Raw genomic sequence first — 26,100 nt, 5'->3', positions numbered from 1 at the left:
AAGAAACCGCATAAATAGCACAGGTAAAGAAATAATAACTTTAGTAATCCTTTTAGCCCAACAGCTTGTTCTAGCATTCATGGAAATGATGGACTCATATTTTGAATTTTTGAATTTTATAGTCTTCCTCCACTGTTTTTTCTTTCTTTTATACTTCCCTCAATAGCTTTTTAAGTTTTTTTTTTTTCTTTTCATTTGATCAATGTAATGTGTTACGTACACTATGTATACATGTATCAAAGGTGTGGTATAGATACAGGGGTGAATTTATTAAGTATGAATTGTGCCTGGTAAAAACCCTGGTTATTTGTAGGCGCTGTCTGCCCTGGTTCTGTGCCCGTTTCACAAAATGAATTATGCTGATCAGGCAACGGCACAAACGCACCTAAAAGTCGCTGCTGCGCACAATTTGCATGCACTATTTCAATTTCAAGGGCCAATTCTGTGTGCTATTTAGCGGAGGATGCAGCAGACCACTATGATCTGACACACTTTGGCAGGACTGAACAGCGTGATTTCAGCACTGATTTTGCCTGTTTAAACTAGATTCTGGTTTGTTAGTGAATAAGACACAGGTTTTCACGCTGAAATAACATGCACAAAAGTGGCCCAACTGTTTAGTGAATTCGCCCTGCAGAGTTCTGCTGGAATTGGATGTTGCTTATGTGTGTTTGTGCTATCTACTGTACAAGGAAATGTAAATATAGACTTGAATAAATAAAAGTATATAGCTAAAGGTTGGCTGTTCGGGATTTCTCATGGGAGTCATTGGCCCCTAAAAGGTTGCATCTTTTGATGAACAATGATGAATGAAAGGCCTGAAGTATTGTAAATTTCTGCAGTTGCCAGGAAGACATCTAAAATCTGATGACCACCATAAATTTGTGTGAATTGTATATTTGACTTTAAAGTGCATGTTTAATTAGAAACAATAAATTATGAATGATGAAAGAGAGCTGGAGAGAACGAGAGCAGACAGACAGACCGAATAGAAGTCCATGTAGATTCAAAGACAAGGCAGATGTGTTTCAGACAGTGTGTCTCTCAGGAGAGCTGGCTTAAGCCTCCCTGGAGGGCAGAAATATGGCGAATATTCTCGGAGGATCACAGCTCATCAAATACTTAAAGCTGTCAGCTGTTTTTGTCTGACAGGACCATGGCATCATCATCCCATGTCTGTCTTGTGTTTCGTTGTCTGTCTTGGTGTGAGTGCATGGTTTCGGTTGAATTCCCTGCCATGCGCTCTTCGGTCGGTCTTGTTTCTTGTCTGGAGCATGGTGTCTGGATCCTGACCCTTCTAGTTGGTCTGGTTCGGTTTCGGTTTTGGTGTCGGGATCCGGACACTCATGTTCCATGTCTTGTCTTGTAGTGGGGTGAGTCCATTGCGCTTGTCATCTTGGTGGCATGCACTCAATAATCTATGTCTGTCTCTCGCGACCGTGGACACGTGTTGTGCTCGCTTTGCGCTGCGCGCCCAGGTCGCGAGCTGTCTTCATGTTGTGTTGAGGTTCGGTCACTTCGGTCTGAAATTTCGGGTTTATGTGTGGCCGAACTCTCGCACAGGTGTCCTGTCTCGTTTTTGTTGACTGTTGCGTGCATCGCAAGACGTTTGCCTCACGATGTATGCTTTATTTGGCGATGCTACGCTTTCTCTCGTCTTGTCTGCCGGTTGGCATGAGCGTATATTGCCTTATTGTCTTGCCGATGTGCGCTCATGCCATTCGGGTGTTTTGTTGTCTTGTGAGAGCACGCAGTTTATTTATTTATTTGTGTCTGTATCGCCACGTGTCTCACTGTCTTACGTCATACCCCGCCTACTTGTTTTCCCATTATTAGTTCATTTGTTACACCTGCTCAGCATTAATCTGTTTCATTTCCTTCCCTGTAGTTGTGTATTCAGTCTGTCCTGTGTTATCCAGTCGGTCTTGTCTGTTGGTCGGTCCCTGTTGGTTGGTTCATGTTTATGTTTATTCCCTATCCTTACCCGGTCCGGTCGGTCCTGCAACCAGTTTCCCCTGCCCCAGCCTGGATTGTCTTTTTCCCCTTCAGGGTTGTTTATGTCTGTTTTCCCCATTGTGGGTTTTTTTTATTTTTTATTATTATTTATTTTTGTATCAATAAATTCCTGTCTTTTGCAACTCTGTGCTTGGGTCCGGAGCCTCTCTTATTCTCTGCATCACTGCTGATTCTTGACAAAAGCAAATTTCAGTCTGTTAGAGACTGTCAAGGGCCTCTTGGCAGACTCCCAGATGCATAATGGAGAGGGTTGTGCAAGATTTGCTTGAATTTATATACAGTATTTATTTAATTTTTTTGAAAGATTTGCACACACTTTAACACATACGCATTTACATTTTTTAGCATTGTTAGCATTGTGCATATTTCTTATTTTAATACTATCCCTATGTAAATCATTCTAAATCTATCTATCTAAATCTGTCTAATCTATTTAAACATTGTTATTTAAGGGTAGGCTCGTAGAGCCATGCATCTGTATCTGCAGATTATTATTATTATTATTATTATTATTTTTTTTTTTACCTATTGGACATTGGTCGAATGTTCTAAAACAGCCAATGCTCAGAGACAGTTAAATCATGTCAATCAAAAGGGGGTGGAAAAAGGCATTGGACAGTAAGGGCTCTGATAAACTCACGGCAAAGTTCTTCTTTCTTCACTCTGAGCTAAGTTGGGACAGTTTGGAAAATGCTAATAAAAACAAAAAGGAGTGATTTGTAAAATATATCCACCCTGTGATATATTGAAAGCACAACTACACATTGTTTGATGTTTTACCTTGTGAATATTTCTTTTGTTTGTTTTTTTTGTTGGAAAGTATATACTCATTTCAAATCAGATGATTGCAACATACTCTACAAAAGTTGGGACAGTCGAGTGTTTACCACTGTGTAAAATCACCATTTCTTCTAATAACACTTATTAAGCATTTAAGCACTGAAGAATTTTTCCCCATTCATCCATTATGAAGGTCTTCAGCTGCTCAATTGCATTCGTTGCCCTATTTTGCACTTCATAATGCGCCACACATTCTCAAATGGACACAGGTCAGGATTGCAGGCAGGCTAATCTAGCACCCACACACTCTGCAGCCATGCACTTGTAATCCGTGCAGTATATGGTTTGGCATTGTCCTTCTGGAAAACCACGTCTGAATGCACGTGATCTCCGATCCCTCAGAAGTCACTGCCTTAAAAACTGTCATTTGTCTGTAACAGATATCATGACATGGGCTCTGGAATACTTCGGTAAATCTTTTGTCAGTCAACACAATTCGCCACTGCATCCACAGATGCAAAGCAGAAGCCATACATCAACACTGTTCAGAAGCACCGGCAACTTCTCTGGGTCTCATCTGAGATGGAAAGCAGAACAGTGGAAACATGTTTTGTGGATCTGACGAGTCCACATTTCATGAAGTTTTTGGAAAAAACAGCTGTTGTGTTCTCCAGGCAAAAGAGAAAAAGGAGCATGTAGATTGGCCATCATGCAGTCCTGACCTGTCTCTAGCTGAGAATGTGTGGCACATTATGAATTGCACAAGAGGGCAGCAAAGAAATGTCTCTGGAAGCATTTAATTGCATGTTGCGATATTGTAAATACAATGTCATTATGATGTAAGAAAAAAGAAACTATAAATTGGTTGTTTTTGACGGTCTGCCTGCTGAGTTTCTGAATCTGGAACTCCCTCTGAAGAACGTATCATTTTTTTCGTATCATCTTGGACTTACAGTGACACCTATTGGTGTGGATGCAGCATCATTCAAAATCAATAGTTTTCAGTTACAGATGCCTTTGTAGAAATTCACTATTCACAATCAGCCCCGATTCATTTAATGAATGAGTGAAAGTGTCCAATAACAAGATGGTTACTGAAATTAAGTGAGTGATATTCAGCTGGTCATGTGATTCTAAAATGGCAGCCGCCATCCCTGCCCCATGTAGAATAAAACAGCTTTTATAAGGTTACTGATATGACTAGAGTCCTCATCTCATGTGAGTGGTCATGATTTTAAACATAGGTTTCAAAATGACAATTAATTTCATTAGGTGTAAAACATTTTTAATGGGAAAAAATAACTGAGAGCACCTTTAAGGCCTAGAAAAGTCTTACGTCATAGAAACGTCATGAAAATTTCTATATTACAGTAAATTTATATTTTTTTCTAGTTAAAGCAGAAAATATCGAAATAAATATATAATAGACTATAATATTTAAATATTGCTTTTTGTGTGTGCTTGCGAATAGTAAAACAAGCAAGCCAGCGTGATAACATTTGTTACTCAATCACAGGTTTATGCCTGTGTGATTCATTAGGTTGCAAATGTAACTAGCTAATAATGTCCTACGGGACAAAAAGTGGTCATCCTCAAGGGAGAAGAAAGACTTTTTTCTTCTAGAGTGCTACTATCAGGTTCCAAAATGTTAAAATCCCATTCATTTTTTCCAACGGAGAATTGATTATTAGCAATAAATTATACCTTCAACGACAGACCTGTCGTGAGCACCGAGGTTGTTGATTAATGGTATATGGTTCTGCTGAAGCCATCAGTCCATGTTATATCAACTTACAATGTACAATAACAGAATTCATGGTGAAAAACTACAGTACCTGTAATCCTGAGCTGGAAAATCCCCTAAACAGAGAATTGCACCAAAGTGTGTCAAAAGAGCCCAGACTGCGACTGCCCTCTCCCTTGACGCACAGTGATTGATGTAATCGACTCTCAAACTTCCTACATATTTGCATAAATCTGGATGTTTTGCAGTAAACTATAAAAATATAATAAACATGTAATAAGCTGCTAGCAGCTAGTTGTTTACTATTGGTGGCTATGGAGCTCCTCTCCTTTCTCAATGCAGGTTTTTGACCAATCACATGCTGCAACACCTCCCACAGTCCCTATACACCCCAAAAGTATCTACCCCGGAGTAGGAGCTAAAAATGTCCCCTAAAACGGCTTTGAGGAACTATAGTTCCTTAGGTGCAAAAGCACGAAAAGCACTAGTCCCAGGGAAAAGTACCTAAAACAGGCTTTAGTACCACCAGTGGGAAAGGCCCTAATGACATTAAGTATACAGTCCTGTACCTTTTTTTTATTTTATTTTTTTGGACCGATTTTCAAATAATATTTTGCTTCAAATCAACAGTTGTAATGTTTTGATTCACCTTTTTGAATCAAAAAGTTGGTTGGCTTGGTTCATGTCTTAGAACTCTTAAATGACGAATCTTGTAACCCCCTTTGGGAAAAAATGAGTGGGAAAAATCTGGAACAAAGATGGGCTGAAAAAGTGGGTGGGCACTGCTGCGCTCTATTTGAGACATTTGTTCACAAAAAAAGTACAATCAGTTAATTCCAAGGATTACCTGACATACAAATGTAAATCTTATTCTTATCCAGTAATCACAAATGACTGAAAAGGTCATGGAAATGCACTGGCAAAATAGCACTGGAACTCTGAAAAAGAAAATACACAGTGTGCATTTTTGTACATAATGGCCATTATTGCAATATCGCTTGTCATGTGTCCACTATGGACAGGGCTTAAAGGTCCCTATCTCTTCACGGCTGAAGTGATATAGAGCTGGGCACCTCTTTGGTGAACCCCCCCCCCCCCACACACACACACACACACACACTTTAGAAAGCCATCTAAAGGTGTCCTCATTAAATGTACCTCTGTGGATTTCTCCTGTTATTCTGGACCAAACAGTTTTTTTCTTTAAGTTGAGAAAGCAACTAGGTTTGTGGGGAAAAGATGTCACCCAGATTGTGCTGTTCCCAATAATACAGAGGAACCCTTTGTTTCTGTGCTGGCAAAATAGCTTGTGTCAAGGATTTAATATGCTTGGTTGTGTAAAGCAGATGGATGAAATTACACGGTCATGGTGTGATGCATGCCAGAGAACCTCTGAACTCTTGAGGCCATAATTTAGGTGAAGTTTCTTAGTTTGCTGACTGTGTTCTGCAGCCTCTGACTCGGCATATTTATCTACACTGAAACTTATTTAAAAGCTGGACACATAGTGGAAAGGGGACTGATTAACATTTATTCATTATTTATTCACCCTTTTAAGACAGTTGCGTCACTTTTGCACGTTATAGACACAAAAACCTGTGTCTTATTCACTAACTGCCCACAATCTTGAGGATTTCAATTAAAGAAATAGTTCATGCAAAAATACAAATTCTCTCATAGTTTACTCAGCCTCATGTTGTTCGAAAGCCATTTTCTCTCATGCGTAACACAAAATGGAACATTTTTATGAATATTCGAGTCCGTCTTTTCAGTAAAATGGTAGTTGTTAGTGACTCATTTTAGAGCTTTAGAAAGTTCCCAAAAGAATCATAAAAGTAGTCAATTCGACTTTGTCATATTCCAAGTCTTCTGGAGGCATACAATAGGTTTTGATGAGAAACACCCTGAAATTGAAGGCCCCATTTACACCTTGCAATAACATGCATTTTTGGTGATTGGATCACAACTGGATAGCACTTGATTACATCAAATGACAGGTGTAAATGCACCCAAGACACATCAGGAGATAGTCAGAGACAGATTCTGACCACATTCAAAGATGATAAATGAAAATGCATTTTTGTTATCCGGATACAACTACTGTACGTAAGTAATTACGTGATGAGGTTACGCAACAGTCATCTGTTGTTAAAGTGCTGTGTTGTGGTTTCTTGCCTTGTTCTGTTTATTCTGCCATTGTGATGTGAAGAACACAACAGACATTGCCGTCTTGCAGTCTTGTCACCCGAACAATAAACAAAATCCCATGAATTATTCCATTGGAATACACTATATCTCGCCTCTCTCCTCAAATCACCACTCGTTCATGTCTCTCTCCTGTTTTCTAATCACTATGTGGCTCGAGCGACACTCACGTGAAACCAGGCTTTACTCACGTGTTTCAGATGAGAAGCATATTTAGCCCTTACAATGCCCCAAATGTAAGATGAATATCATTAAATTTGCTTTGTCGAACCAAAATTTAGCTTTGGCAGCTGCCAAAAATTGTTCAATGAAGGAAAAAACCCTGACTGTCAAAGTGATGGAAAACATTTAATTTATCCATCAACGTTTTTTATTTTATTTTTATTATTATTTATTTGCTAAGAGACAGAGAATTTTCAGTTACCATAGCCTCTGATGTAAATGTAAGAAGCGCTTTCCAACTGCATGGGTAACTTTGATAGGATCTCTATCTTATCACAGTGGAGACACATTTGACTGCAAGTTGTATATGCAATCTGGCTAAAGTACAGTATATCCAGATACTATCCGGATATGAAACACATGTGTAATGATACTGGCAATGATAGGCAGACGATGAAGATGATGATGTGTGATGAACCCAAGTGCAGTTTATTATCAATCGTGAAATCCAAAAACCGTAACTCCAACGTGAAAAAAATACAAAAACATGAACTTGACTTGACTTGACTTGACATAAACAATCCAACAAAGTTACATTCACAATACCTGACAATGGACAATGGCAAACATGAGGCTTAAATAAAAGGACAAGGGAGAAACATGACAATGATAACCAATGACAAGACAGAACAAGGTAACAAGACAATAAACCAATGAAAACAAGACACATGAACATGGAGGGAAACATGAAATCGCATGACCAGGGAAACAGGAACAAACATGGCATGGAAACAGGAAATAACATGACATGAAACCACATGACCTGAACAGGAACAGGAACAGGAACTAAACTTTAAAATAAAAGACATGAACATGACAACATGTTAATGCAAGGTGTAAATTGGGCCTAAGTCACTTTTGAGTAAAAATATTGGCATCCTTTGTGCATTCGTGAGCGCAATGAGACAAGCTTGTTCACAGTGGCATGTGTGTTCATGCAAAAACTTTGCAAGTGTTGTTTTTAGGGCTAAACAATTTGTGAAAATGTGAACAATTTTTATCCCTAAATTTGTATAAAAATATGTAGATGAAAACCCAGCTATAGTCTTTTTTTCTGTGCAAACATTCCTCCTCTCTATGTAAATTTGGATTATTATAGACTGTGCTTTATTTACAAAACTTTGTGCTATTTGCCTGCCGCAATTAACAGTGCTCTATTACTGCCCATGAATAGCAGGCCTCCTGAGACCTGAGCATGACTGATGTGTGCATTTTTAATTTCCCTTTTTGATTTGTATTTTATTTTTTTTTTTGAGCAAATAGTTTTACTAAAAATGTATGTCCTCATATGGGGACAGCGAGACTAAGTTGTGAAATTGTAAATTATACCAAGCTATAGAAATAAATGCACATATTTTTCATCAAATTGTTTATTATGTTTTCAGGAGTGTTGGTTATTCATGTTTTTGAGACGTTTCAGACATCACAGCTGATTTTCTGTTAAGATGCTTTGGAAAAATGTGTTTTGGGAAAAGCACAATTAAAAAACTATGAATAAAAATTATTTGACTTGATTTGACTTTTATGTTACAATGTCTTTTTTCTACTTTGGCAACAAAATCTCAATATTCTCTCTTTACACTGTCAAACAAACAAGTGATAGCCAGTGCTGAAGCATTTTACCCATCAGAAATTAGCATAATTAATTTAGATTCAAAGTAATGGCCAGCATCGTCCAATCACTGCCAACCATGTTAAAATAAAAATGTAGCATCATAAATTCTGAATCTATGTACTGATTACCATTGTCCCATGTCTGCCAACCATGCTGAGTGGTCCAGTCAACATATGTAGGCTGAAACTGAACTTTTGGTCAGATTTTAGGAGTGAATGCTCTTCGCTGCATAGGAAAACTATAGGATGCTCCCTTGCTCCCTATTTAGTGAATGACTTGACCTCCAGTGTGCTGTCTGTCTGCACTGGTCTCAGAACAGTTCGAAATGCACCTTATTTTCATCCTAACTCCATATAAAGCCTCTGAAAGCAACATTTTTCAGCTTTTGGATAAACCCATTGATTCTCAATATGATAATGCACAGTTAATATAGGATTTTTAAGGACAAAAAAGGCCTATAGTCCTCGTAAAGAGCAATTGTGTTTAACAGTGTGCCGTTTCACGATAAATCGCTTGAATTTTCAAAATGGCATATCAGATGAAACTAGACACTCTGCTCTTTTGACTCAAATGGGTTTCAATGTAAAAACTTAATAAGGTTTCTTACCAGATGTAGTTATGTGGCCGTTTCACCCAAAGACAAACTCTGCTGTGATCTGCGGCATGTTGTTTTCTCACATGACTCGGTTCATCAAAAGTTTAACCTTTTACAGACAGCCCAGAGTGTTCTGAACTGAGAACAGTCGATTTAAATGAAATTAAGTTATGCATAGCATATAGCGAAGACAAAACACAATGTCCATGCAGGAGGACATGGTGTCGCGTGAGGTTAAAGACAATTTTTTCATGCTGAAACAATGGCCAAAGACATCCATCTGACACATAATGTATGTCATGTGCTTGAGGCAGACAAAATTACCAAAATGCCCATCCCTATTCCGTTACAACACTAACATATGTATATTTGCATTTTTGACAGAGGCTTCCCAATGGCTCCATTGATGCCCATGATGACAACAGCAGATGTATGGAGCTGCAAGAATTGCTGGATAAGGCCAATAAGGAGCTGGCCCAAAACAGAGACCGGATCAGCGGCCTGACCAGTCGGATGGGCGAGCTCGAGACGGAACTGGCCACTGCTCGCAAAGACCTGCTGAAGAGCGAGGAGCTGAGCACTAAACACCAGAGGGACATCCGCGAGGTTAGAATGATTGGGGAGAGATGCTGGGGACAGAATAGGGACGCACTGATGAGGGCTTGTTCTCAAGAAAGATGAACTGTCAGGCAATGAGGACTTTGAGATTCCCAACTCTGATTTGTTCTGCCTGAGAGAGAGAATGTTACAAAGAATGTGAAGGTGACTTATTCCTTATTCCTGGACTAGAGATTAGGCGTGTGCCCTTCAGCATTTTTAAAGGAATAGTTTCCAAAATTCTGTCACCATTTACTTTTCAAACCTTTATGAAATGAGATGTTTTACAGAGTGTTGCTGCTGCTCTTTTCCAAATAATGAAAGCATATTAAACCCTAGCAGATCAAGACAATGCACCAGGTTTGAAGTCAATGACCCCAAATGGCACGAGTTCTCATGTGACTCGTAACCAGTCGCACAACATCAAGTTTGAATATGAAGAACTCTGAATGTGATTTGAGATTTTTAATGTAGCGCACAAGTTGCACGGACTACTTTTATGATACTTTTATGTTTTTTTGTCATTTTTGGAGCTTGACAGTTTAAATCACTGTACACTTTCATTGTACAATATTGTAAAAGAGCAGCTTGGAGATTCAGCTAAACCACTCCTTTTGCATGTCATCTTTGATGAACTAGTTTTGTGGTTATGTTAAACTTAAGCACCATTTTAAGCAGTGTCATTTTTACCTTTCCTACAATGCCGATATTTTGCATGTATGTTTAAGTCTATTAAAGGAATATTCCAGGTTCAATACAAATGTAAGCTCGAACAACATTTGTGGCATAATGCTGACTATCCCAAAAAATTATTTCGACTTGTCCCTCCTTTTCTTAAAAAAAAGTACAAATTGGTGTTACAGTGAAGCACTTTCAGTGGTAGTGAATGGGGCCAATTCACTAGAGCTTTTGCTTTCTTTAAAGAACAGAAGGGACGAGTCGAAATTCCTTTTTGTGGTAATCAACATTATTTGTAAATGCTGTTGAGTGAGCCTAACTTGTATTGATCCCAGAATATTCCTTTAAATGTTCCCAGATTTCCCTTCGGTTTTGTTTTCTCTTACTATGTGCCTGTTTGACAGGCGATGGCACAGAAGGAAGACATGGAAGAGCGAATTACAACGTTAGAAAAACGTTATCTGGCCGCCCAGAGGGAAACCACCTCAATCCACGACCTGAACGACAAACTGGAGAACGAGCTGGCCACCAAGGAATCACTCTACCGACAGGTATGCCAACCCTGAACCAGGCCTAGGTTGATTTAAAGTTCAATTCGAATATGGTTGAACTGAAGTTGATCCATGCTGTAGGTCAGTGGTGCTTGATGTCCCATGTGACATTTAAGATCAAAATTGTCTCCATGTTATGTGAGTTCGAGTCATGTTCCATCTATGTCAATAGGATGTCTGCGAATGAAAGGCAAGTGTGTTAGTCAGTGGGGGTTTTTACAGAAGGGCTTTAATTAGCCCCACAGCAGCAGACTCATGCTGGAATCCTTCAGAACCCTTCAGCATGCTGGGAGGGAGAGGCATGCTGCGAGGAAGCAGGCAACGCCTTGCTGTTTGATGTTCAAATATATCAGCTGGATAAGGAACGAGGATTCCTAAATGCACTGATGTTGGTGCTAATTTGGACAGTGTGTGTATGTGTTTGTAATAAATGCAGTGGTTATAAATGTCTCAAAAGAGACATTTGAATCAAGAGATCTGCTCGTGTTTAGATTGCGAGAGTTTGTGGTTTGTGTGCTCCAGGTAGGGCTGTCAGGAGGGAATCAGATTGTCCTAAGTCCTCTATGGTGTTGATTCCCAACCAGAAGTACATGCAACCTAACAGGTTCCAAGGGTTCCTTCGATTTTGCATTGTTGAACTTGTTAAATTATTACTTAAAAATATTAGGACTGACACCATACTGAAAATAACAAATTAATCGTGGCAAATCTCAATGATTCTTTTCAGTTCCTTTTTAAGAAAAGAAAGCAAAATAATGTGTGTACATTTTGTAAATGAGTGTTTTTTCAACTTCGGGCAATTTCATGTCCCAGGGGTTGAATTTTATTTAAACTAAAAGATATGAAATGATAAAATAAACTCTTTTTGTTAAATAAAAGTCACATCAAAAATTACTTCAAATTCCATTTGTGTATATATTATGTTTGTTTAGCCTTGTCCCAGGCAGACACAGACTTTTAATGTTAAACTTTAAAAAAAAAACATTCTAAAAATACAAATTATTGCATGTTGAAAACCATGATAATCTGAACAAAGAGTGAAATAAACATAAACCTTTTCAAACTGCCACACTAAACAATTTTGCTCCTAATAAAGTTGTACTTGTAAGAACATGCTTGAGATGAAATATAAGACAAGTGATGTTTGAAGAAAAAAACTAATTAAATGTCACCTGTTAGCAGAGTGATTTTATTAGCCGTCATTTTCAAACAAGCAGTAATTTTGCCAAAATATGCAAAAGTGTGAAAATGTTATTTAATTGTGTATTTTGGATGCATAAAATGTTAACTATGAAATTAGTCTTAGCAAGACAAAGGAGTTGGCAATTTAATTTCAAAAACATAAAAAATGTCATTTCAATCTCTGTCATTTCTACCACTGAATTCTATTAAACACAAGGCAGAATTTGAGATCTGGTGGAAATGACACTGTGGTGGGAATTTTTTAATGACTTTTAGAAAAATGACAAAAATTGCATAATTCTCCTGTTGTGCATGTACATACACTGTTGGAAATTATTTGTAGACAAATTAAATAAACTAGTGAGAGTTTAAGAAATGTTTTAACAAGGCTTTACTTTCTAGAAGTCAGCAGTGCTAAAAGTGGCTGAATAATATAATATAATATAATATAATATAATATAATATAATATAATATAATATAAAAATGTTGCTTTCCGGGCGCAATCAATTTTAGTTCCAGGATATTACAGTGATAGACAAATAATAACATTTTTGACTTTGTTACGTATATCATATTACCTCATGTGTTTGTACTGTATATTATGTGTGTTTGTGTGTGTATGTGTTTGTACACTGGTGGTTTGTTGTTATGTGCACTTATTTATGATTTATTTTACGTGTGCTTGCTTTTCATGTGTATGGTATGTTTTCATTTGTGTGTGTATGTTTAGATTACTTTGTAGCCTCGTGTGAGTCTTAATATCTTTTTGTGTGAATGCATATATTGGGTATGTAATATACTGTATATATGTCTCAATGTATATTCTTCTGTACTGTATACGTATTCTTCCACACATAGGTACGTATCTTTATTTTTATGATGCCTACTTGAATGTGCTTTTGTGTTTATTTGCATTAGTTTGCATGTTTGGTTTTGTTTTTGTGGTTTATTTTTTCAGAGCGAGGAGAAGGTACGACACCTCCAAGAACTGCTGGAGTTGGCGGAGCAGCGGCTACAACAGACCATGAGGAAGGCGGAGACTCTGCCCGAGGTGGAGGCTGAACTTGCCCAGAGAGTGGCCGCTCTCACCAAGGTGAGTACTCGATAGGGATGGGTCAGGATGGTTGTATGTAGTTTATCTAGATATTTTTTGAGCCTTACCAGAATAGTTCAACCGAAAATAAAAATTCTGTAATAATTTACTCACCTTCATGCCATTCCAAAGCCATATGACTTTCTTTCTTATGCAGAACACAAACAAAAAGCTTTAATGAATATTTCAGTCTTTTTGTCTTTTCGATACAATGACAGTGGATAGTGCCTCAATTTAAAGCTTTAAAAATGATCCAAAATGTAATAAAAGTAGTCCATTCAGCTCTTGTGTCATATTTCAAGTCTTCCAAAGACATTTAATAGGTTTTGATGAGAAACAACCTAAAATTTACACACAAGCCCCTGCAAAGAATCTTCTCTCATAATAGATGATGAAAATGCAACATCTAGATTTTCACTGACTTAAGAAATGATTCTCATCAAATCGTATGCCTTTAGAAGACTTGGAATATGAGAAAAGTCGCATGGACTTTTATTATGATACTTTAGGTCCATTTTTAAGCTATAAAATTAATCTCTATCAACTACCATTGTATTGAAAAGATGGAGTGCAATATTCATTAAAACATCCACTTTTGTGTTCCGCATAAGAAAGAAAGTCATAAATGTTTGGAACAGCATGAGGGTGAGTAAATGATTTCTCCTCAGAATGTACATTTTCGGGTGAACTATTCTTTTAGTATTTTGCGTGACTATTTTGCTTTAAAGGCGATGAATTTAGAGACACGTCGTATCGCAAAGCATGGCTTGTGTAATAAATGCTAAATTAACCTCATTACATTGCTCTTTTTTGAGACCGACTAGCAGGGGTGCTTTAAGGTATGGTTTATGCTGGTTAGTGCTAGTTTGGTGCTGGCCTAGCTGATGGACCATTTTCTCACCCTCATGCCATCCCAGATGTCTATTTCTAACTCTAGTGGTTTAATCCAAGTCTTCTGAAGAGAAACGATAATTTTTGGGTGAGAAATACACTAAAATATAAATCTTACTCACTAGTCTTAAAGGTACAGCAGCAAAAACAGCAAGGGTCATAAAAAAACTAAATTATTACTAGTTTTGGTAAAAAACAAAAAAACAAAACAAAAAGAACAAAGAAATAGTTCACCCGAAAATGAAAATTCTCTCATCATTTACTGACCCTCATGCCATCTCAGATGTGTATGACTTTCATTCCTCTGCTGAACACAAATGAAGATTTTATAAGAATATTTTAGCTCTGGAGGTCCAGTGCTAAAAACATTGAAAAAGAACATAAAGGCAGCATAAAACTAATCAATGCATCTCCAGTTGTTAAATACACGTCTTCAAAAGCGATATGACAGGTGTGGGTGAGAAACAGATCAATATTTAAGTCCTTTTTTACTATAAATCTCCACTTTCACTTTCACTTCCACATTCTTCTTTTGGTTTTTGGTAATTCATATTCTTCGAGCATATCGCCACCTACAGCATGGGGCTGGTTAAAAGTGGACATTTATAGTATTTAAAAAAGACTTAAATATTGATCTGTTTCTCACTCACACCTACAGTATCATATAGCTTCTGAAGACATGGATTAAACCACTGGAGTAGGGCTGGGTGATATGCAAGAAATACGTTAACAATATTTTATAAAAATATATCGTGATATCCGATTACATCATCAGTCCCTCTGCCCCCACTGTCGAGGGTGTGTGTAATAGTTTTGCTTTATTGATTTTGTTTTAGAATGAAATTCATTTATTGAAACACAGAAAACTTAAACCAAAGATATTTCTAAATTCAAATCTCATTTCAAACTAAAGGAAAATGCAAAATCATGTTTAACCACGTATCATTTTCTGCAATGCAAGTATCTGTCTATGACAACAGGTGGAAAATTACTCATACAAATTAAGATCTAAGACAATTATAAATATAAACATAATAATAATGTTAAGAGTAATTGAAATATAAACCTATTTTAGGTTCAAGGTGAATGTGTTTTTGTATTATTTTATCATTTAACACACACACATTATACCTATATACAGCAAAGAAAACCTGCAGAGTTGCGTTCACAATGCATGTTAAGTGCAAACTTCTCTGTGAAAATAAAGCAAACTTTTGCAGAATTCTTGTAGATGAGGCTATTCTTAAAACTGTTTTCAGACGAAAGAAACAGTCGGAAACAGAGAAAAAAAAGAGTAATAACTATTTACATGCACGTGTTCCATGAAGCACGCTTTCACTGCACGCCTCTGAACAAACAGCAAATCAGACATGCGCACTGATGGCTTTTCTGTCATCTGTTCTTAAAAATATCCAGCTACAAGCGTGCGTCTTTTATGTCTAACAGCATTTCTTGTCATGTGTCACTCTGAGACTTCTTATAGGTCGCCCACCACAGTGGCGGGCAGATGAGCAAAATATCCCGGTACTGTATGAAATACCCTGCATTTTGCTGGGGCGGGTGCTAATTCCCACCCTGGGCTGCTATTTTATATATTTTATGACTTCCCAGCTCCTTGGTTTTGTAATTTTCCGATATTGTCGATCCTCGTCTGTCGATGAGTGTCTCAATCATTATCGGGGTATTTGTCTGAAATCATCGATATCCGATTACATCATCCTATCACCCAGCCCTACACTGGAGTCTCTGTTTGGATTTCTTTAATGCTGCCTTTATGTGCTTTTTGGAGCTTCAAAGTTCTGGCCACCATTCAAATACTGTTCACACAAGCATTCCTTGCTGGGGGACCAGTACCCGAAACACAACATGCTGGACTTTTCAGCAGGGTATGGAGTCTAGGCTTGTCACAAAGACACTGTTATTAGTGTTATTCTTCAAGTAGTATGGATATTTTATGTGTGGTGTTCCTAAGAAGTTGCTTATAGCACCTTAAAGTAAAAAAAAAAATTCTGTGTTCTGCAGGCAGAAGAGCGTCATGGCAACATCGAGGAGCGTTTGCGCCAACTTGAGGCTCAGCTGGAGGAGAAAAACCAAGAGCTGGCCAGGGTAAGGACTGGGATGGGGGGTACTGAAGTGGTAACTGCAATGACGAGACACCAAAGGGAAAGAAGGAGTGAATTAATGTTGGGAGGGAAGATGGATTGCATGAAGGATGGAGGGAGGGAGGAAATGAGGGAGTGTAAGTGGCTTTGGTTCTTTACGCTGCATGTGTGTGTGTATGTTGATTGCTTTCATTCTTATTTTCATTTTCAAGTGCACATAAGAATGAACACTAAAAATAGTCACCAGTGATTTTCTTTTATGTGAATGCATATGTTTGCAAGTGCCTCACATATCTTTGCACGTGTAAGGAGTCTTACAGAGACAGATGCACGTGTGTGTGTATATGAGGCTGTTTTTTAATATGACATGAAGATAGTGGTAGAAGCACATGTGAGCCTGCATGTGTGTGTGTGTGTGTGTGTGTATTAACAGATAACGGTCCCTGTGAGGAAACAAATTTAAATAAGCGTACTAAATAATAGATCTAAAAATGCAAAAAAGTTTTTTGGAGATTTAGGTTTAGGGGTAGGGATAGGGGATAGAAAATATCATTAGCTCAGTTTAAAAACAATAGAAATCAATGGAATCTCCATACCATGTTAGAAATAATGGTTGAGCCATTGGGATGTATGTGTACATACTTAGCTATAGTGTGGGAAAAGATTTGTCCCTAAAAGCAAGCTAAATCTGACAAAAGCCAGTTAGGGACGTCCTCAAATAGAAAAATGATTTATAAATAAAGCAATTGCATTTTTATTTTGTATTTTTTTATTTTTTTAAGACTTAAAATGCAAAAAGTTGGGTTAGAGTTAGTCTATAGCAGTGGTTCTCAACTTTTCTGAGTCCAAATTCTCAAAGATATTTCTTTTGGTACTTCTGCACCAATGGTGACAAAGATGCTTGTTTTCAAACTTTTTTATTAACAGAAATTAGGAGTGTCAATAGATTAACATAATTAATATACAGTTGAAGTCAGAAGTTTACATACACCTTAGCCAAATACATTTAAACTCAGTTTTTCACAATTCCTGACATTTAATCATACAAAACTTTCCCTGTCTTAGTTCAGTTAGGATCACTACTGTCAGGTGTATTCTGTTGATTCATGTCTTTTATTTTGAAATTCTAGTTCCTGTTTCATGTCATGTGTTCAGTTTCCCTTGTCATGTGATATCTGTTTTCCCTCCATGTTCATGTGTCATGTTTTCATTGGTTTATTGTTTAATTAGCTTGTTATGAGTTCTGTTTGTTCATTGGTTTATGTTCTCCCATGTCTTGTATTTAAGCCCTCATGTTTTCATTGTCTAGCTGTCAAGTATTGAATGTGATGAATGTATTTGGCAAGCCGTAGTCAAGGCAAGCCGTAGTCAAGGCAAGGCAAGGCAAGCCAAGGCAAGGCAAGGCAAGCCAAGCCAAGCCATAGTCAAGGCAAGCCAAGCCATAGTCAAGGCAAGCCAAGCCATAGTCAAGTCAAGTCTAGTCTAGTTTAGTCCATGTTCATGGTTTGTTTTGTATTTAACGTTTCTAGTTAGGGTTTTTTGGGTCACGTTTGTAAATAAACTGCACTTGGGTTCTTCATCTTCACGTCTTCGTCATTGCCATCATTGTCAGCAGCCAGCATACGTTACAGAATACTTGACCAACCATGAACCCAGCAGTTTTACTTCTGCGCCTACGTCAGGGGAATCGTCCCCTGGAGGACTATGTTGAGGACTTCTGCGGTCTAGCCAGCCAGGTGGACTTTAATGAGGTTGCCCTCAAAGACTGTTTTAGATTTGGTCTGAATGAGTCCATTTCTTTTTTGATGCCTGGCGGTCGCAGTTCCCTCAGCCTGGGTCAATATATCGACCTCGCCCTACGGTTCATCGGTTCCCCGTTCACTGTGGGGGAGGCGGATGCCGAGCCAGAGTTCCACGTCATGGCCGCCGCCGAGCCAGAGTTCCACGTCATGGCCGCCGCCGAGCCAGAGTTCCACGTCATGGCCGCCGCCGAGCCAGAGTTCCACGACATGGCCGCCGCCGAGCCAGAGTTCCACGACAGGGCCGCCGCCGAGCCAGAGTTCCACGACAGGGCCGCCGCCGAGCCAGAGTTCCACGACAGGGCCGGCGTCGAGCCAGAGTTCCACGACAGGGCCGCCGCCGAGCCAGAGTTCCACGACAGGGCCGCCGCCGAGCCAGAGTTCCACGACAGGGCCGCCGCCGAGCCAGAGTTCCACGACAGGGCCGCCGCCGAGCCAGAGTTCCATGTCATGGCTGCCGCCGAGCCAGAGTTCCACATCACAGCAACGCCTCAGCCTGCTTCATGCCACGTCACAGCAACGCCTCAGCCTGCTCCATGCCACATCACAGCAACGCATCAGCCTGCTCCATGCCACGTCACAGCCACACCTGAGCAGTGGGACCTGGAGATGGTTCCCACCCTTATACCCACCCTTAGTTCTCCTGAGCAGGCAAGGGGAACTTTCGGCCCTCCGATCCCACCTGGACCCTCTGAGCCCTGGACTTCGCCTTGGCCTGTCGGTCCCTCGACATTGCCTCAGCTCGGCGTTCCCTCGGCTCCACTACGGTCCTTCAACCTGTCGGCTGTGCCGGGGACCCTCGTCCCTCCGGCTCCTCCTTGGTCTGTCGGTCACCTGTCTCCGCTTTGGCTCTCCGATCCTCTGGCTGCGCCTCGTCCCTCCGATCTGTCAGCTTCACCGGGGACCTCCTTCCCTACAGCTCCACCTTGGTCCTCAGTCCCACCGGCTCCACCTCAGTCTTCCGATCCCTCAGCTCCACCTTGCTCCTCCGAGCCTCCAGCACCGCCTTGGTCCTCCCTGCCATCGGCTCCACCCTGGCCCTTCGAGTCTTCGGCTACTCTCCGAGCACCACGTTCCATGGCTCCGCCCTTCGAGCCTCTCACGGCTCCGCCTTCCATGGCTCCGCCCCTCGAGCCTCTCATGGCTCCACCCCCCACGGACTTTGCCTTGGTCTCATGCCCCTCGCCCTTTCTCGCCATGCCACGCCCCACACCTCAAGACACCTCCCCCAGCTCCCTACAGAACTTTGAATTTATGTCATGTTTTACGTGTTTTGTTTATGCGTTGGGGTGTCAGGAGCCACCCCTTAGTGGGGGGGGATATGTCAGGTGTATTCTGTTGATTCATGTCTTTTATTTTGAAATTCTAGTTCCTGTTTCATGTCATGTGTTCCTGTTTCCCTTGTCATGTGATTTCTGTTTTCCCTCCATGTTCATGTGTCATGTTTTCATTGGTTTATTGTTTAATTAGCTTGTTATGAGTTCTGTTTGTTCATTGGTTTATGTTCTCCCATGTCTTGTATTTAAGCCCTCATGTTTTCATTGTCTAGTTGTCAAGTATTGAATGTGATGAATGTGTTTGGTACGCTGTAGTCAAGTCAAGTCTAGTCTAGTTTAGTCCATGTTCATGTTTTGTATTTAACGTTTCTAGTTAGGGTTTTTTGGGTCACGTTTGTAAATAAACTGCACTTGGGTTCTTCATCTTCACGTCTTCGTCATTGCCATCATTGTCAGCAGCCAGCATACGTTACAACTACTTTATTTTATGAATGTTTAATGTCAGAATAATAGTAGAGAGAATGACTTATTTCAGCTTTTATTTATTTTATCACATTCCCAGTGGGTCAGAAGTTTACATACAATTTGTTAATATTTGGTAGCACTGCCTTTAAATTGTTTAACTTGGGTCAAACATTTTGGGTAGCCTTCCACAAGCTTCTCACGATAAGTTGCTGGAATGTTGGCCCATTCCTCCAGACAGAACTAGTGTAACTGAGTCAGGTTTGTAGGCCACCTTGCTCGCACATGCTTTTTCAGTTCTGCCCACAAATTTTCTATCAGACTGAGATCAGGGCTTTGTGATGGCCACTCCAGTACCTTGACTTTGTTGTCCTAAAGCCATTTTGCCACAACTTTGGAGGAATGCTTGGGGTCATTGTCCATTTGGAAGACCCATTTGCGACCAAGCTTTAACTTCCTGGCTGAAGTCTTGAGATGTTGCTTCAATATATCCACATAATTTTCCCTCCTCATGATGCCATCTATTTTGTGAAGTGCACCAGTCCCTCCTGCAGCAAAGCACCCCCACAGCATGATGCTGCCACCCCCACGCTTCACGGTTGGGATGGTGTTCTTTGGCTTGCAAACCTCACCCTTTTTCCTCCAAACATAACGAAGGTCATTATGGCCAAACAGTTCAATTTTTGTTTCATTAGACCAGAGTACATTTCTCCAAAAATTAAGATCTTTGTGCCCATGTGTGCTTGCAAACTGTAGTCTGGCTTTTTCATGGTGGTTTTGGAGCAGTGGCTTCTTCCTTGCTGAGCAGCCTTTCAGGTTATGTCAATATAGGACTCGTTTTACTGTGGATATAGATTCTTGTCTACCTGTTTCCTCCAGCATCTTCACAAGGTCCTTTGCTGTTGTTATGGGATTGATTTGCACTTTTCGCGCCAAACTATGTTCATCTCTAGGAGACAGAATGTCTCTCCTTCCTGAACGGTATGATGGCTGCATGGTCCCATAGTGTTTATACTTGCATACTATTGTTTGTACAGATGAACGTGGTACCTTCAGGCATTTGGAAATTGGACAAAAAAAAGGTCCACAATTGTTTTTTCTGAGGTCTTGGCTGATTTGTTTTGATTTTCCCATGATTTCAAGCAAAGAGGCACTGAGTTTGAAGGTAGGCCTTAAAATACATCCACAGGTACACCTCCAATTCAGTACACCTCCTATCAGAAGCTAACTGGCTAATTGTCAAAAGGCTTGACATCATTTTCTGGAATTTTCCAAGCTGCTTAAAGTCACAGTTAACTTAGTGTATGTAAACTTCTGACCCACTAGAATTGTGATATAGTCAATTAAAAGTGAAACAATCTGTCTGTAAACAATTGTTGGAAAAATTACTCATGTCATGCACAAAGTAGATGTCCTAAACAACTTGCCAAATCTATAGTTTGCTAATATTAAATCTGTGGAGTGGTTAAAAAAATGAGTTTTAATGACTCAACTGTATATATATATATATATATATATATATATATATATATATATATAAGTGGATGCATTAAAATAAGAAAAAAATATGACAGTTTACACACTGTATCTTGATTTTTAGATGTTTCTTTTTTTAGGTTTAATTAAGTAACATTATTATAAGATTATTATAATGTAACTTACAATTCTAAGTCATCTTAAAGGGATAGTTGACCCAAAAAGAAAAATTATCTTATCATTTACTCACCCTCATGCCATCACCGATGTGTATGACTTTCTTTATTTTGCAGAACACAAATGAAGATGTATAGAGGAATATTTCAGCTCAGTGAATGGTGATATTTCAGCTCAGTGAATGGTGATATTTCAGCTCAGTGAACTTTGAATCTGCAAAAATTACATAATGGACAGCATAAAAGAAATCCTTAAGACTCCAGTGGATCATATCACATCATATAACTTCTGAATCATTCATTTTTCACTGGAGTTATATCAGTTATTTTAATGCTGACTTTATGTGATTTTTGGAGATTCAAAGTTCTGGTCACCATTCACTTACATTATGTGGACCTATAGAGATATTCTTCTAAAAATCTTCATTTGTGTTCAACAGAAGAAAGACATACATGAATAAATGAGAGAATTTTCATTTTTGGGTGAACTATCCCTTTAAGGCCCCCTTGGAAGTTTGCTGAGGCCCCCTAGTGGGCCCGGGCTGGCTTGGTTAAGAACCACTGGTCTTTAGTCATTGGAATTCAGTTCATATCACTGGTTCTCAACCAGGGAGCCTCTACCCACAAGGGGCCTAAGCAAACTTCCAAGGGGGTCATTAAATAAAATAAAAAACACTAAAAAATCAAGATGTACAACAAGTAAACTGACATCATATTTAATATATATATATATATATATTTTTATCCCCTTTTCTCCTTACTTTGGAATGCCCAATTCCCACTACTTAGTAGGTCTTCATGGTGGCGCAGTTACTCACCTCAATCCGGGTGGTGGAGGACAAGTCTCAGTTGCCTCCGCTTATGAGACAGACACCACAGAGACTCACAGCATGTGGAGGCTCATGCTACTCTCCGCGATCCACGCACAACTAACCACATGTCCCATTGAGAGCAAGAACCACTAATCGCAACCACGAGGAGGTTACCCCATGTGACTCTACCCTCCCTAGCAACCGGGCCAATTTGTTTGCTTAGGAGACCTGGCTGGAGTCACTCAGCATGCCCTGGATTCGAACTCGTGACTCCGGGGGTGGTAGTCAGCATCAATACTCACTGAGCTACCCAGGCCCCCACACATCATATTTAATATTTTAATTCAACAAATCCCTTCAACAACAGTTTTTATTGAAGAACATTAGTTTCAACATCAGTTCTTGAAACTTTTTAAACGGAATCACAAAGTTAACCACAATCAATTATATTATCATATAATCATTTGGCATTCCTAGCTCCTGATGATGAAGCTGGAAAACAAGCAGCTTTGTCATCATTACGGCAAAAGTAAAAAGGAAATATCTTCATGAGCCTAAATGGGGGGACTTTGAATATTGTCTTTTTGGCCAATGGTGGGCCTTGGAGTCAAAGAGGTTGAGAACTACTGCTTTATATAAAAACGACAGAAGTCTATGGTATGTCCCCATTTAGATATCGAAGTACAGTGAATGTGTATATGTTTGTGTGTGTGTTTTTGTGTGTGTTTTGGTTTTGGTGATTTAATAGGACATTTGTTTAGGTTATACACTAGTAGTTATGAGGGTATTAGGTTATAAAGGTGGTTTATGAGGACATCCCTAGTGTACCCGTAATTCAAACAGCTTAAAAAACATACTAAACAATGGTTTCTGTAAGGGTTAGGATTAGGGGTAGGGTTAGGGGATAGAATAGATAGTTTGAATGGTATAAATATCATTATGTCTATGGAGAGTCCTCGTAAATCACAAACACCAACACGTGTGTTTGTGTGTGTGTGTGTGTGTGTGTGTGTGTGTGTGTGTGTATTCAGTGAGACAGTAGGTGTTGCATAATAGGTCTTGACCAGGCCTGTTGGCGATGTGTTTGACTTCACAGTTGGGACTCTGAGGGCTGACCACTCTGATTAGCCTCCTCTTCCTGTCTCTCTGGGTTTCACAAACACACACTCAGACTTATACAAATACCCACAAAGATGCATAATCAAGTACTGTATATGCACACACATTCCCATACACACATACTGCTGCTGCTGCTCGGTGAATACGGGGCAATTTTAGCCCGTTTTGCAGCTGAATTTCCCCACCCCCAGTGAGAGCAGAGCTGTAATTGGCTGCTGTATTTGGATTTTGAATAATTCATGCATGGTTAATTTCCTCCTGCATAAGAGCTGATGGTTGCAAAGACTTAAAGCAGTTAAAGAGACCCCTTATACTCCTTCAGCCTTAATTAAACCATGGTGCTTGCATTACAGTTCAGACTGGGCTTTACTGAGGCTTTATATAGCACAGCTGAGTTTTGCTTAAATTCTCTCCTGACAGTCACGATAGTCTACAGTATGTGGTTAACTTCATCTTAAAGGCCATTTTCCACAAAAAGGAAACTAAGAGTTTGTTGCCAGGCAACTGAGTGCCCATATCCCATTGCAACTGTGATTAAAAGTCATCATCTCCCATGCATTATCTACAGTATAAGGATTACTTGTCATTATTAATTTATTAGAGGAATTACCACAAAATAAACACCACATGCCCTCAGAAATTTTGTTAAATAAAAAATGTATATAGTACATTAAATGCAGAAAGAAAATATGTACTGTACTGTCAGAGACAGTTACATGCTTTAATATCATGAAGCAGACTTAAATCATCATAGATATAAAACATTGAAGAAGACCACTGTGCGTCAGGGTTTAATGCTGCCCTCTATTGGTTCTGTGGTAAACTTCACAATATCATTAGTGGCAACTCAAAAAATTACATAGTTAGTTTTGTTTGTTAAGGTAAGCATCAGTATTACTATTGCTTCACCAAATCTCTGAAACGAAGTACTAAAATGCAGTACGTAACTCATATACATCATCGAGATACATCAAAGAGTGCCGCTTGTTGAGGAAAGGTGCGCTAGAAGAGATTTATCAAACTATTGACTTCATATCGGATGTCCATTAAAATCTCATAGACTTACATTGAAGGAGGGACTTGAGCCATATTAAATGACCAAAATATCATAGAGACTTGGAGGCGGGTGGGATCTGTTGGCCAAAAACAACCTGTAGCAATGCAGTAAAAACCCCTCAGAAAACAATAGCAATTATGGCAATTTAGCAATTTAGGCCAAGAAAGTAATAGCACTTTTTCTTCTTTTAATCATTTCTGTTCACTCTCTTAATCACTCTCAGGCTCGTCAGAGGGAGAAGATGAATGAGGAGCATAACAAACGTCTGTCTGACACTGTGGACCGTCTCCTCACTGAATCTAATGAACGACTACAGCTGCACCTGAAGGAGCGCATGGCTGCACTGGAGGACAAGGTACGGATTTAACCTCACCCACCAATACATACTGTAGAGTAAATACTTAACATGCTATCATCTGATTGTTCAAGCTTTCATGCAAAGTGTCAACATTCAGCCTCCTCCTACACACAGGTCTCATTACTGACTCATTTCCAAGGCCAGATGTCAGCAGATCTCAGAATTCCATGGCTGGATGTCCATATTTACACCATTGTCTTTACTTTAGAGAGTAAAAGGCCTTATTATAGATGTATAATAAGTGGTCATTGAAAAGCTGAAAATATCAAGAAATTTATAATTTTTTTAAAGGAATATTCTGGGTTCAATACAAGTTAAGCTCAGTTGACAGCATTTGTGGCATAATGTTGATTACCACAAAAAATCATTTTGATTCCTCCCTCCTTTCCCTAAAAAAAAGCCAAAATCTGGGTTACAGTGAGGCACTTACAATGGAAGTGAATGGGGCCAATTTTTGAATGTTAAAATACTCACTCACTAGCCACAAGACATAAACAATATGTGTGTAAACATGATTTTAGTGTGATAAATTCTGTGTAAAGTTATTGCCAATTTTACTTCTTCGTTGCCATGGTGATGTAATGTCAACAAACCTAAATGACCCTAATACATTTTTTAACCCTAAAATGACTAAAAATTACAATTTAAACAACTTTACAGCACAAAAAATACACAGAATAATTAATGTAAGTGCTTTTATAAAATTATATGCTTCACCTTTCTGCTATAAACCCTCCAGAAATTGGCCATGATTCATTAGTGAATTGATCTGTATAAAAATGAATACATTTCCTTATGTAATAATCAAAAGATCACTGGAAAGTTCATGGAAAAGTCATGGAAATTCATTGTTCAAAAAGTGGCACAAGGAACAGCTCATGACGAACAGTAATTTTGTGATACACTTTATTAACTTAACGAATATTGTAATGCACTTTACAGTAAGGTCCTGTTTGTTAACATTAGTAAATGCATTTGGAATCATGAACTATTAATAAACAATAAACATTTTACAGCATTTTGAATTAAAAACATTTTATATTAATATAAATATATGTAATAAAGCTATACAAGACATATCCTGGTTAATGTTAATTTATAAAAATACAAGTGTTCATGGTTTGTTCATGTTAATGCATATGACTGAAGTTCAGGGATGAAACTGCATGGCGCAAGCAGATAGGTTATTATTTATTTATTTTGTTATCTGTTAGCCAATTGGCTCACTTACATGAGATATGTTAAGCCAATCGGTTCGCGCGGTGTATACTGATAGGTCCTCTGACATGTAA

At 39.0% G+C, this 26,100-nt stretch overlaps 1 protein-coding gene across 7 annotated transcripts in view; it reads left to right on the top strand.

The window, feature by feature from the left end:
- The window catches only part of LOC127427965 (liprin-alpha-2-like), a 155,944-nt gene that overhangs the window by 103,555 nt on the left and 26,289 nt on the right, over window positions 1–26,100 (top strand). For 5 of the 7 annotated variants that reach the window (XM_051675965.1, XM_051675966.1, XM_051675964.1 and 2 more), the window contains exons 6-10: window positions 9,562–9,783; window positions 10,857–11,003; window positions 13,145–13,279; window positions 16,193–16,276; window positions 24,674–24,805. In XM_051675965.1, coding sequence (XP_051531925.1) covers window positions 9,562–9,783; window positions 10,857–11,003; window positions 13,145–13,279; window positions 16,193–16,276; window positions 24,674–24,805 — 720 coding nt within the window. The remainder of the gene's footprint in view (window positions 1–9,561; window positions 9,784–10,856; window positions 11,004–13,144; window positions 13,280–16,192; window positions 16,277–24,673; window positions 24,806–26,100) is intronic. The other 2 variants (XM_051675967.1, XM_051675962.1) reach the window with 1 other exon arrangement.

The sequence above is a fragment of the Myxocyprinus asiaticus genome, chromosome 37, assembly GCF_019703515.2.
Source record: "Myxocyprinus asiaticus isolate MX2 ecotype Aquarium Trade chromosome 37, UBuf_Myxa_2, whole genome shotgun sequence".
NCBI classification, from domain to species: domain Eukaryota; kingdom Metazoa; phylum Chordata; class Actinopteri; order Cypriniformes; family Catostomidae; genus Myxocyprinus; species Myxocyprinus asiaticus.
Note: the sequence above shows the minus strand (reverse complement) of the source record. Positions and strands in the feature narration are given on the sequence as shown.